Genomic DNA, 13918 nt, shown 5'->3' with positions numbered 1-13918 from the left:
TGTACCAACGTCGTAGTTTCGGTGTGTGTTTGGCGGGCTTAGCCTTTCCTCGTAGCTTATACCTCTCAGTTCCGGGACGAGTCTGGTGTTAGAACTAATCTAAGTTTGCTGTATACTCATCATGAACATTTTCCTGTGTACAGCTCACAGGCGAATAATATCTCTTTGGCGTTTTTCATATTTCCTGAGTTTACATTCAAGCCATAAACTGTAATGAATAAAAACACTGCAATTTGCAACGAAGCAATATAAAAATAAAATGCATGTTCTAGTTCCCCCTATTATTGCATATTTTCGCACATCACACATTTGGTAATTGATTTTGGCTTGTTATTTTAAGTTTTGATTTGTTGTTTGAACTTGAATAACGGCTCGTTAATGCTTTGCCGTAAACTCTTTGAATGTACTTCATAAAAATTTCCACCACACTTTTAAGGTTTATTAATTCAGTTTTGGGGGCTTTTAGCTTCATATCCTGCAATAATTTCCCGCATTTTGTTCACCTATCATAATATTTTTATTCATACCAATCATTTTTATTTACCACTGGGCATGGAGATTTAGTTTTAACTCACGTTTTGCTGTGTTTTTTAATTTTTTTAACATATTTTTTTCCCCCCGTTCTCTTGCCTGGTTGTGGGTCGGCCAGCAGGCGTAGCTTCAGGCGAGCGTTGGGTGTGGGCCGACCAGCGATCTGAACGACAGGTTGATCCATCCAACCGCCCTTCCTCGCTCCCTCCATTGGCTCGTACAGCTCCTGCTGGAAGGTCTTCCAGCCTAGCCCCATCCGCATCCTCCCTACACACGATACCTGCAGCTCTGAGGTCTTCCTCCTTCAGTGTAGCCAGAGACCTGCCTCTACAGGAACCTCTCAGCTTCCGTCCGCTGGCTATCGATATCTCAACATTGCCTCTGGAGACTCCAGGGTATAGTGACTCCTTAGACGGTCTCGAACACCCTCCTCCGGTGTCTTCGGTGTTGAGAGATGATCTGGCACAAGATCTGAGCGCAGGCCTTCAGATCTCCGGCTCCGGCTTCGGCTTCAGCAAGACCATGAAGGTCTCTGAACTTGGGCGGGGGACACCATCTCCCTTGAGACAATCCAGGGTAAGTTCGTACACTATGTTACGTTATCCAATGTTTATATCTTACGTCTTAATTCACTAAATAAATATAATATATATATAGGTCTTACGTTTCATTTCGAAACTAAACAAAAAGTCTTGCATTGAATTCAGGCCTACTAAACTTTTTTAACTTAAGATCAGAAACGATAAGGAGATGAAAACATGAAATTCGTGTCCCTTTTCTTTCAATAATATAGTTTTAGTTCATGTAAATAAAATGACAATTTTCACCGAGTTGCAGATTAATATTCGACTTCCAGCATTTTCACAAGATCGGAAAAAACTATTGTGTATTATTATAAGAAAAGAAAAACATTAAAACTCTTCGAAAAAGTTAATTTATTTAATAATTAATGACAATCAGTGACGAAAGTGCATTTTTTTGTCAGGACATATGTTTAAAAAATGCGATAAATATTTTATATGACAAAAGCACTATTTAATTTAGCATTAATATTTTATTTCTTAGAGAATCGTTTACATATTCAATCTAAAGATGAGTGAAGATCAGGAAATAAGTTAATGATATAATGATAAATAATACTTCATGATATTTAAAAAAAAAATGGTACCATGCAAAGAAATTATACATAACTAAAGAGCATTTTATAGTCCAAGAAATAGATTTACTTCGATTTAAAGCTTCTTAACTAAAGGAATCAAGAAATATCAAGGAATCAAGGAATAATTAAATTTCCTCACTCAGCTCGCCCCTGCAAGCACATCTAGACACACACACGCACACACACACAAACACACACACACTCACACACACACACACACACACACGCACACACACACACACACACACACACACACACACACACACACACACACACACACACACACACTAACAGCCTAGGCTAACATCAGGCTAACATCAGAACAGCCTTCAAGAACCTGTGTATGGAATCATTCAGAACCTTGTATACCACATATGTAAGACCAATCCTGGAGTATGCGGCCCCAGCATGGAGCCCGAACCTTGTCAAGCACAAGGCGAAGCTTGAAAAAGTTCAGAGGTATGCCACTAAACTAGTCCCAGAACTAAGAGGCATGAGTTACGAGAAAAGGCTGCGGGAAATGCAGCTCACGACACTGGAAGACAGAAGAGGAAGGGGAGACATGATTACTACCTACAAAATCCTCAGGGGAATTGACAGGGTAGATAAAGATTAACTGTTTAACACTGGTGGAACGCGAACAAGGGGGCACAGGTGGAAACCGAGTACCCAAATGAGCCACAGGGACGTTAGAAAGAACTTTTTCAGTGTCAGAGTAGTTAACAGGTGGAATGATGTGGTGGAGGCTGACTCCATACACTGATTCAAATGTAGATATGATAGAGCCCAGTAAGCTCAGGAATCTGTACACCAGTTGATTGACAGTTGAGAGGTGGGACCAAAGAGCCAAAGCACAACCCCCGCAAGCACAAATAGGTGAGTACAAATAGGTGAGTATACACACACACACACAACACACACACACACACACACACACACACACACACACACACACACACACACACACACACTAAAATGGAATTGAATTACAAATTCTACGATCAGGTGACAAATATTAAGAAAGAAAGAGAAGGATGGGTGGACTGCATATTCTTGGATTGTCGGAAAGCCTTTGATACAGTACCGCATAAGAGGCTGGTACATAAGCTGGAGAGACAGGCAGGTGTAGCTGGTAAGGTGCTCCAGTGGATAAGGGAGTACCTAAACAATAGGAAGCAGAGAGTTACGGTGAGGGGTGAGACCTCAGATTGGCGTGAAGTCACCAGTGGATTCCTACAGGGCTCTGTGCTCGGTCCTATCTTGTTTCTGATATATGTAAATGATCTCCCAGAGGGTATAGATTCATTTCTCTTCATGTTTGCTGACGATGCCAAAATTATGAGAAGGATTAAGACAGAGGAGGACTGCTGGAGGTTTCAAGAAACCATGGATAAGCTGAAGGAATGGTCGAACAAATAGTTGTTAGAGTTTAACCCAAGCAAATGAAATGTAATGAAGATAGGTGTAGTGAGCAGGAAGCCAGATACAAGGTATCATCTGGGAGATGAAATTCTTCAAGAGTCAGAGAGAGAAAAAGACTTGGGGGTTGATATCACGCCAGACCTGTCCCCTACAGCCCATATCAAGAGGATAACATCAGCGGCATATGCCAGGCTGGCCAACATAAGAACGGCATTCAGAAACTTATGTAAGAAATCATTCAGAATTTTGTATATCACATATGTCAAGCCAATCCTGGAGTATGCAGCTCCAGCATGGAGTCCATATTTAGTCAAGCATAAGACTAAACTGGAAAAGGTTCAAAGGTTTGCCACCAGACTAGTACCCGAGCTGAGAGGTATGAGCTTCGAGGAGAGAATAGGGGAATTAAACCTCACTTCGCCATTTAAAACTAAACTAAAATTAAACCCCAGACGTACGTCCAAATTTAATTTTATATTGAATTTCCAATATATATATATATATATATATATATATATATATATATATATATATATATATATATATATATATATATATATATATATTTTCTAACACTCCAGTTAGAAGATTGTGAAGAAGTATTATTATCTATGTAAGCTGTTCAATCATTAATTAATACATGAACATGATAATAATATACCTGAATTATTCATTGATCTCTCAGCACAACAATCCAAGATCTGAAAATTTAATTGATCACTGAAATATATCTTTATGACATTATCTACGCTTGATTTTCGCCTTAACTTCATTCATTTCCACATTATTTAATTTATTATGTATTTTTCATTATCTTTACTATAATTTTGGTCCGATTCGGTAAGCACCTTTAGGTCCAAAGAAAATCGTTCACATAAATTTAGGAATATGTATGTGTAACTTATATATATACATACCCACATATACACAGACATACATAGTTGCAAAGAATGCCTGGGGGGGTCTGTATTCTCCTTGCATGCGTAACATAGAGACCCCAGTATGTTTACATACATTTACTGTCAACAGCATAAAACATTCATATTCAACTATTTGCAGTTTTAGGGATGATCCAGCCACGAGTGGCAAATGTTTGCATAGTTACACCCTTGACAGTCTCCAACGTTAACCTTTATATGAAACAAAACTGTCCGTATAAGCATTTTGCAGCTTCGTAACACAGCATCATATAAGCCTGTCATGCTGTGATTCCACGCTCCAAAGGCTTCATGTTGAAGTCATGCATTTACAATCTCTAATGCAAAGCTCAAAGAAATTTTACTTAGGCCATGAGGGCTCAGAACAAAAACACTGTCAAGGCAAAAGTGGGTAATTTTCAATCTCTGATTCAATGTGATTCTAATGATGTTTTCTCTGCAGATCAATAGCAAGGAAGCTGTCGTCTTATCTCCAAGCATCTCCGAGGTTCCGCTCCAGGCCTCCGCCTCCTTCAGAGACGGGGTAACGAGAGGTCAAATCACCTTTCCATCGCCTGTTGGAGTGCGGTCGTTCAAACAGCAATCGTCGGGACGATCAGTGACATTCCCGCAGAAAGTAGTCGACGTGGATGACACCAGAATCAGGTAAAGAATCAGAATCAGAGTGAACAAGGGTTCACTCAAATCAGAGTGAATCAGAGTTCATGAATCAGAGTTCAATGCCACACTGATGTAGATGGTGATACGGTTGTGTTACAAGTGGTAATATTGGTTTAGTTTGGTGGTGAGGGCTTAAGACCATCGACCTCTGAAGGGTTGTTAAGCCCACCACAACAGCTTACAGAGCAGCATACAAGCAACCATACCTCAGTCTTGGTCATGGACGAGGGGCTAAAGTAAACTTTCAGTGTACATAAGTGTACAGTGTACGTAAGCAGGGTACACCTCTCGGTGTAGATATTCCTCTTGCATTGAGCCACTTGAAGTGCATATAGAGATTGTTTATTTTTTTGGTAAATTTTATACAAGTTGTATTTAACAAATCTAATTAACATACACGATTGGGTAATGTAAAAAAAATTATCATTTAAGATTTTAACAAAATATGAAATAACCAAGTGTTTTGATGTGCTTCAATTTGATAGGAATACAAAAAAAGAGAGAATAGGATATATATATATAGCGTTTTTAAGCTAATACGGAAATTCTTCAGTTCCCCAAGCCCGACCTAGCGTCAGGCTTGACTGGTGATAACCTTGTCCAACAGCAGCATGCAATTGATCGTCAGAATGGTCTTGGACACAATAATAATTTCACATTCCGTAAGAAATAACCGATATCTTACGTGTGTTCTCCTCATTACTGAAGCACATGTGTAAATGGTCCAAATGAACCTCCCAAGAAACCTTATTTTTCTCCCTGTTTTAAAAATCTGGACATTCTCTCTACGTCGCTTACTACGTTGCAGGCAACAAACTAAACCTCTAGAGACTAGTTTGGCTTGGTGATGGCCTTTTGGCCTACCAATTTCTGGAAGATTATTAAGACCTACCAAATTCTCGAGGTTTATTAAGGCCTATCAGTCTCTAAAAGTACTATCAATACTCTAATGACACACACACACACACACACATATATATATATATATATATATATATATATATATATATATATATATATATATATATATATATATATATATATATATATATATGAACTTCAATTCCACTAACAACAATTTCTGTTCCAGAAGCAGTCGTCTCCTGTCGGAGGCTAAGCATCAGCGCCTACCCAACACACCTTCAATTTCAAGTGCCACTCCAGTATCTACTCACAAAAATATTCAGGGCGACTTACCCTTGCTGAGAGTTGGCAGTGTTGAAGGAACGAATATCTTCAAGGTTCTTGAAGCACTGCAGAAAGAATCCACACATGTAAGCAACAAGGCCTTCAATCCTTCAATCTTTCAAAGGCAGAAGCAGATAGCAAACGATAACACCGTTCTGTCATCATCCAGTGATCCATTTATCCTCTCGAAGCAAATTGAAAGTCTTAATCCGAGTGCAGATCAAAATCCGATCAATGCAGTAAATCCCCCACAGCTCGGAGGGCTGCTGACATCCGCTGACTCTTCTGTCATTTTCCCGGTCAAGATTTCGCTTCCCAAAGCAGATCTTCGACCAAGATCAAGTTCCCTGGAGACCGCGACGACCTTCAAGCTCGACAAATCTACGCTAGCACGTAAACCGGAACTTTCAAAGTTTAAATCTTTCGCCTTGTTCTTCAAGAAGCCCTTGGGTCTGAAGAAGGAGCGAAGGGCATCGCCTCATGCCTGGGTTTGGCCTGACAAAACGACTAACATCCGCTTTCCTGACCTCTCCAGTGAGAGATCTACGTTATCTGTTTAAGTCCAAATACAGGAAATTCGAATTCAGATATTCAGTAAAAATGTTTGTGTACAGTAATGTGTTCTTTTGGATAATACTTCTTACACAATCGAAATTTGATATTGATAGAATTTTTAGAATATATCCGTGAGAATGTTTATGCAATGCTGAAACTAATTTATGAAACACTGTAGTCAAAATGTAGAACTGAAACTCATATAAAAGGAAAAATAACTAATTGTGAGTTGATTGCATTTATTTTGGCATTATGGAACCATCTTATAATTGGTTCTTCTGTCCAAAAATTAGTAAAAAAATTAAAAAATAAATCAGGGTTCTTTTTAAGGTTTTGAAGAATAACACCTATAATTAGAATAATCATAAATTAAATTTATTTTTAAGATATTTCTTTCTATTTTTTTTTTCACTTAACTAGCTTAAATATCTGCTTTCTCTGTGGGGTCAAAGGTGTTTAACTTTGAGATTATCGACGAGTTATTTAGCTAATGTTGAAGAACACTCAGCAAAACCATTCTAGGTAATAAGATCTATGTATCTTCAAATTTTTAATTAGCCCTTGCAAATACTTTCTCTGTCTCTCTCCTTCTCTCTTTCTCCCTTCGCGCCCCCCCCCCCTCCAAACCACTTGGACTTGACGGTAAAGCGACGGTCTGGCGTCATGCAGGTCGGCGTTCAATCCCCGACCGTCCAAGTGGTTGGGCATCATCCCTTCCCCCCGTCCCATCCCATATCCTTATCCTGACCCCTTCCAAGTGCTATATAGTCACGATGGCTTGGCGCTTTCTCCTGATTGTTGGTTTCCTTCCACCCCCCCACCCCACCCTCTCTCTCTCTCTCTCTCTCTCTCTCTCTCTCTCTCTCTGTTTTTCTATCCACTTTCTCTCTCTGTCTCTCTCTCTCTGTCTGTCTCTCTCTCTCTCTCTCTCTCTCTCTCTCTCTCTCTCTCTCTCTCTCTCTCTCTCTCTCTCTCTCTCTCCCTCTCTCTCCCTTTCCCCTTATCTCCCTTTCTCCCTCCCTTTTTCTTTTTCTCTCCCTCTTTTTCTCCCCCCCCCTCTCCCTTTCTGTTTCTCTCGTACTTATAACAATTATACCTATAAATGATATTTTATAGTTTTGTTCATGATTGCGCTATTATATCCTATATTAAGACATGTTACTGTTTGTATATGAGTGAGCGAGTGAGGTGTAAGCTCTATGTACATGATTGTTGTTAATTATTAAATGTTGATAAAATATTTTATTAACGAGAAATAATGTTTTTAAAAATTTCTGCATAATCACTCAATATTTCTTTAAGGTATTTGTTTGCAACGAAATTATAGACATATTGTTTGTTTTAACAACAAAAATCTGGTAGAGAGTTTATCTGTTTTAATTTATTAGATGTATCATTAATGTATTGTACTTACCAAAACAAGAAAATAAAGTTTAGTTGCAATATTGGATTGTTATTACCCTGTCCCAAGATCAAGATAACCACAAGATAACCCATACGATCCTCTCTCTCTCTTATAATAACATCTCCACTTACAAGGATGAGACATAATAAGATGATAACAGCTTTTCCTATATGCTGAGTGGCTTATGTATCGCTGGTTCATCTCACTGTTTTGATGCTGCGAGGCTCAATACCTGCCTCTACCTACTGTTTCTTTCATGCTTCAACCTCTATCTTCATGACGGCTTCACCTCCCCCTTGGCCAATTCTTCCTGTGAGTAATAGCTTGCTGTTTGGCTTATGGCCTGTCATTAACAGCAGACCTTCACTACAGCTTCCTGATCAACCAACACGTATATTTTATTCATATATATATATATATATATATATATATATATATATATATATATATATATATATATATATATATATATATATATATATATATATATATATATATATTGCCCAATTAAAACTAAAACCAAAACCTATATAAGGTTGACATTGTATGCAAATGTACAGAGAAAAGTTCCACAGCCCCATTAGAAAGGATTTTTAGGTATCCCAAAGCCACCAATGGAGTGTCTATGTTCTTTTGTCCTATCTCCCCCCCCCCCCCCTTCTTTTTTATTGTTTTCTGTTTGCTGTATTTGATATTCATAAAAATTACAAGTTACAATTTGGTGACTACAATGAAAGGCAAAAGGTTGTGAATCTCTTGGAGCTTCTGGGTTTCCGGACAGGATCCGAGGACACCACAGGAGTTTCCTCCTCTGGATCGCCACTATGAGGCGCTGAAATAGGAAACTGGCAGCTTTTTGGTCTCTGGTTGTGTCAATGAGCCTAGAACCCAATTCTTTCAAAATGTTCCTAGCACCCTTTTCCCAGTGGGCGGCCAAGTTTCCCAGATGCTATGTGTACTGATTGCTCTGGTGTTGACCTTAAAGTCTAGCAACATCTGGGTGGGTATATATACCCATACATATATATACAAATATACCCATACATTAATGGTATATATACAACTATATAAGAGTTTACTCACCAACCAGCAAGAATACTTTGGTCCTGGACAAGAACATGCTCTCAGTGTATATATAACAGTGTATATATTCAGTGTATATCCATGTATATGTTACGACGTTGCAGCTGCTTTTCTTCTCCTTTGATTTTTACTGCTTTCCTGTAATTCTCTTATATATATATATATATATATATATATATATATATATATATATATATATATATATATATATATATATATATATATAAAGATGAAAAAACAATATGAGAGAAAACTAACAGAAAAACGCTTTCTGAATTAGTGAATTAAAAGGATTGATGACACTACATTTCGATTCTTATCTTAGCTGATAGCAAACGTTGTTTGATGAAAAAATGTATTGTATTTATCAACAGTTGTCATACATAAATAGTTGTCATTCATCCATTGTTGTTAGTCACCTTGAGTTGTCAGAATATTTTGATGATTTAATCTTTTTTATATGTAACTTGGGATATATGCAAAATGAATACAAGCTTTAATCAATTTAAATGTGACTTAAACATCATCGTATAAAGAAACTGAAAGTATACATAGATATAGAATTGGGGAATTTATATGCTTGCAGTAATGGGAGATATACATGTTTACAGTAATAAATATATATAAAGAACAAATGGCAATAAATATGATTACAATATCTGTTGATATACATGAATAAAGAATTAAAGAGAGATATAATAATAACTTATTCTAAAACTACAAGGAAACATATTCAAGATATACTGAATAAGGAAAATATTATAATATTATAGACATACATGGAAACGTATTGGAGAAAAACATGGAAACATCGATAATATTTATAAGAACTTAGTAAAGATATATGTATAAACATATTTGAAATTTACATATGATATATATATATATATATATATATATATATATATATATATATATATATATATATATATATATATATATATATATATATATATATATATATATATATATGTTTCATTGAATATGACCGCATATTCTGTATTTATTATTTTCTGGTTTAGGGCTTCTATCCCTCTAACTATTTTCTTAGCATCAGGGCTTAATTGAAATAGAAGTTCTCCAAAACTCATTTTCGTACTTTTAAGGTGAAGAAAAGAAGTGATTTACTATAGAGTGTATTACACTTATTTGTATAATTTGCACGACGTTTCGAACCTCCATGGTTCATTCTCAAGTGAACAGATCTTACAATACTAGTTGATTTTATACCCGCATTAGGTCAGGTGAAAATACAATGAAGGTGAAAACACGGGGGGATACATAAAGGATAAACATAGGGGCTGCAGAAGGCTTATTGGCCCATACGAAGCATCTCCTAATGGTAGTAAATAATGAAATTTAAATACAGAATATGCGGTCATATTCAATGAAACATGTTTGAAAGAAAACCTGCTGCCAGTTTACACCAATATATATATATATATATATATATATATATATATATATATATATATATATATATATATATATATATATATATATATATATATATATATATATATATATGGAAATGTACGTCGAAACGTGATAAAGATATACATGGAAATATACTGGAGATACACTACGATTTGTAGTGAAGATATACAATAAAACGTAATAGAGATATACATGGAAACAAAGACATAGATGCAACACAACATCGCCTCGCTTTGTAATCCCAAGACGCCGTGAGAGGAACAAAAGCCTGACGCTTACTGAATTTAATTAGCTTTTGTATTGGGGAACTTCGACTCTGGTTATATGTTACTGTATTTAAAATTTAGGAATATTTGCTAAAGGAAACTTCTTAAGACCTATTGTCCCTTACGAAGCTAGCTATATATATATATATATGTCGTACCTAGTAGCCAGAACGCACTTCTCAGCCTACTATGCAAGGCCAAATTTGCCTAATAAGCCAAGTTTTCATGAATTAATTGTTTTTCGACTACCTAACCTACCTAACCTAACCTAACCTAACTTTTTCGGCTACCTAACCTAACCTAACCTTTAAAGATAGGTTAGGTTAGGTTAGGTAGGGTTGGTTAGGTTCGGTCATATATCTACGTTAATTTTAACTCCAATTAAAAAAAATTTACCTCATACATAATGAAATGGGTAGCTTTATCATTTCATAAGAAAAAAATTAGAGAAAATATATTAATTCAGGAAAACTTGGCTTATTAGGCAAATCAGGCCTTGCATAGTAGGCAGAGAAGTGTGTTCTGGCTACTAGGTACGACATATATATATATATATATATATATATATATATATATATATATATATATATATATATATATATATATATATATATATATCGGACGAACCTACGTCCGAGAACATACCAAACGCTGCCTTAATCGACTGTTCTACAACATGGTTAAAAGAATTGCAACCAGAATTCAATTTTGATTGCAATTTCAATTTAAGATTTGTTCATTGGTTAAGGCATTAAGTCAAACTCTGGATGGCGTAAAGACCTGGGTGAGATCTGGTTCTGTGTTTTGGCGTGAAAGCTAAGTGATTATTCTGTATATTTAAAGTGGATCTATTTTTCTGATGCTTCCAGGATTTTCAATCTTCTTTAGTCTGTTTTAGATTCCAGGATTTTTATATTATCTACGAACATGTTCCGTGCCAGTATCGTGTTTTGCTCCCTTTGCATATGGTTTCTAGGGGCAGCAGCTTGCATGTGGCAGGTCAATGCTATGTAGCATTGTAGGTAGCAATGCTTCTCGAAAGCATTGTGGTGGTCATACCAGTATCGTTAGATTGAAAGCGACATTCTTCAGTTTCTGTATACTGTAAATTGGTATTCCACTTTCCATTTTTTGGAGAGGGTTGTACTGTTCATTGGGGGGCTGTTCTTGAGTATTATATCAACATTCCTTTTTGTTTGGTAGTAAATAATGAAATCTAATCTTTGGTCTGGGGGCAGTTAGTGTCACTCCATTTAAAATTGTATTTTAATTCTTTCTTCTGTTTCATATTGTGAGCACATAGTGGCTTTGTAACAGTTTTATGAGAAGGGTTGTTTATTTGTGTTGTTCTGTGTTGTACCATTTTCATAAATATCTTCTGATATGGGTGTTGACTTCTCTAATGGTGTATCAGTTGTTTATTAATACTTGAAGGCTTTTGTACAATTCTTTATGTATGTTATGCCAGTCTGAACAATGTGTAACGATTCTGCGTGTGTATATGTCAACCACACTAGTGGTTGACCAGACCACACACTAGAAGGTGAAGGGAAGATGACGTTTCGGTCCGTCCTGGACCATTCTCAAGTCGATGACCATTCTCCTTGACCTGGACCATTCTCATCGACTTGAGAATGGTCCAGGACGGACCGAAATGTCGTAGTCCCTTCACCTTCTAGTGTGTGGTCTGGTCAACATACTTTAGCCACGTTATTGTGACTCTTCGCCTGCTTAACACACTAGTCTCATATCAATCTGGGCATTCACTGAGCCAAGGCTACACCTTCCAATGTTGTTGGGTTTAGTATAGCCTTCTGTGGTTAAAGTGTTGACTTTGGTTCTTATGTAGACATGGAGGAAAAGGAGTGTACCATTGATGCCTAGTTCATGGGTTAGGAACTGAGTTTTAAGTAGATTTTCATACAAATAAATATATAATTGATGAGGTTCTGCTGTGATTTTGAAGATGCTATCTAGTGTTCCCATACATAAATTTGCAAAGAGGACTTCTAGTGGACTTCATGGCTATCTGCGAATACCTGCTATCTTACGTCTTCCAAAAAAAGATTGAGAATGGGGTCACTTTTGGCGCAAATCTCCAAGAGATTACATAAGGCAAACTCTAGATAAGGAGTTGAATTGTCATGATAGATTCTAATTCTAAGGTGATAGTGGTGTCTATTCAGGGATGGTGGTAAGTAGGGATTCAAACGTCTAAACATGCTATGATACCACCGAGTTTTGTCGTCTTCACTATGTCTAAGGGACGTAGAGGGTTAGCAGGCTTGTGGGTTTGGCCATTTTTGTAGATGTAACCTAGGCTGTATATAGCCTCCCCTGGCCTTTTGCAAATGGATGCTGCCTTTATTTCTCGCAATAACTGCATTAATTATACGATTAACTTTCATCTGAATATTTTCAGTAGAGTTCCTGATTGTCTTCTGGAATTTGGTCTCAGCTTGAAGGATTTCATTTACTTTGGAGACATCATTCACATGTATGTATACATATGATGTATACATATGCTTGTAAATATATGTATGTATATATGTGTAAATAACGAAGAAATTTCCATGTGATGAACGTGGCAAAGTCAGACCATGGAGGAAGAATTAAGATCCTTATGAAGATGTATTACTAAATACGAATATATGTATATACATACATACATACATACATAATATATATATAAATAAAAAATGTTCTTCTAGAATGCTACAAATTATATTAATGTTGTGAAGAGAACATTCTCGGGCATTAATAGAATCTAAAAGATAAGGATTTATTTTAATGTTTCTAGGGAAAAAGATATCTATAAATGGGTATCAAAATTAAACTTTTTGAATCCTGGCTACATTTCTCCCTCAGAAATACAAATCTCAAACATCATAACATCTATGACCTTTTTGTTTCACTCTTAGAAGCTAACATCCCTACAAAAGCGAACGTAATGCTGACTTCGTTTGTTTTAGATGAGATAAATATTAGATTACATTGTATATAATGAACGAAATCCTACGCAATTACGCAATGGTTGTTACCAAGGGAAAATATAACCATGTATATTTTCCATGCTTTTTTCTGAGCGTACATATAAATAATTTGACCTCTGTGTCTCTCTATATATTTACGGGAATGTATGAGCCTGTTGCTGTAAGTATAAAATCCGCCGCCTTTGTTGTGTGTGTGTATATATATATATATATATATATATATATATATATATATATTGGTGTATACTGGCAGCAGGTTTTCTTTCAAACATGTTTCATTG

General features: G+C 36.3%; 1 protein-coding gene across 2 annotated transcripts in view; it reads left to right on the top strand.

The window, feature by feature from the left end:
• The window catches only part of LOC138355470 (uncharacterized), a 550270-nt gene extending 542374 nt beyond the window's left edge, over positions 1-7896 (top strand). For both annotated transcript variants that reach the window (XM_069310584.1, XM_069310583.1), the window contains 3 exons: positions 653-1107; positions 4493-4695; positions 5801-7896. In XM_069310584.1, the coding sequence (XP_069166685.1) occupies positions 653-1107; positions 4493-4695; positions 5801-6458 (1316 nt within the window). In that variant the 3' untranslated portion in view covers positions 6459-7896. The remainder of the gene's footprint in view (positions 1-652; positions 1108-4492; positions 4696-5800) is intronic.
• The last annotated feature ends 6022 nt before the right edge of the window (positions 7897-13918 follow it).

Source organism: Procambarus clarkii, chromosome 67 (assembly GCF_040958095.1).
Source record: "Procambarus clarkii isolate CNS0578487 chromosome 67, FALCON_Pclarkii_2.0, whole genome shotgun sequence".
Classification (NCBI taxonomy): Eukaryota; Metazoa; Arthropoda; class Malacostraca; order Decapoda; family Cambaridae; genus Procambarus; species Procambarus clarkii.
Note: the sequence above shows the minus strand (reverse complement) of the source record. Positions and strands in the feature narration are given on the sequence as shown.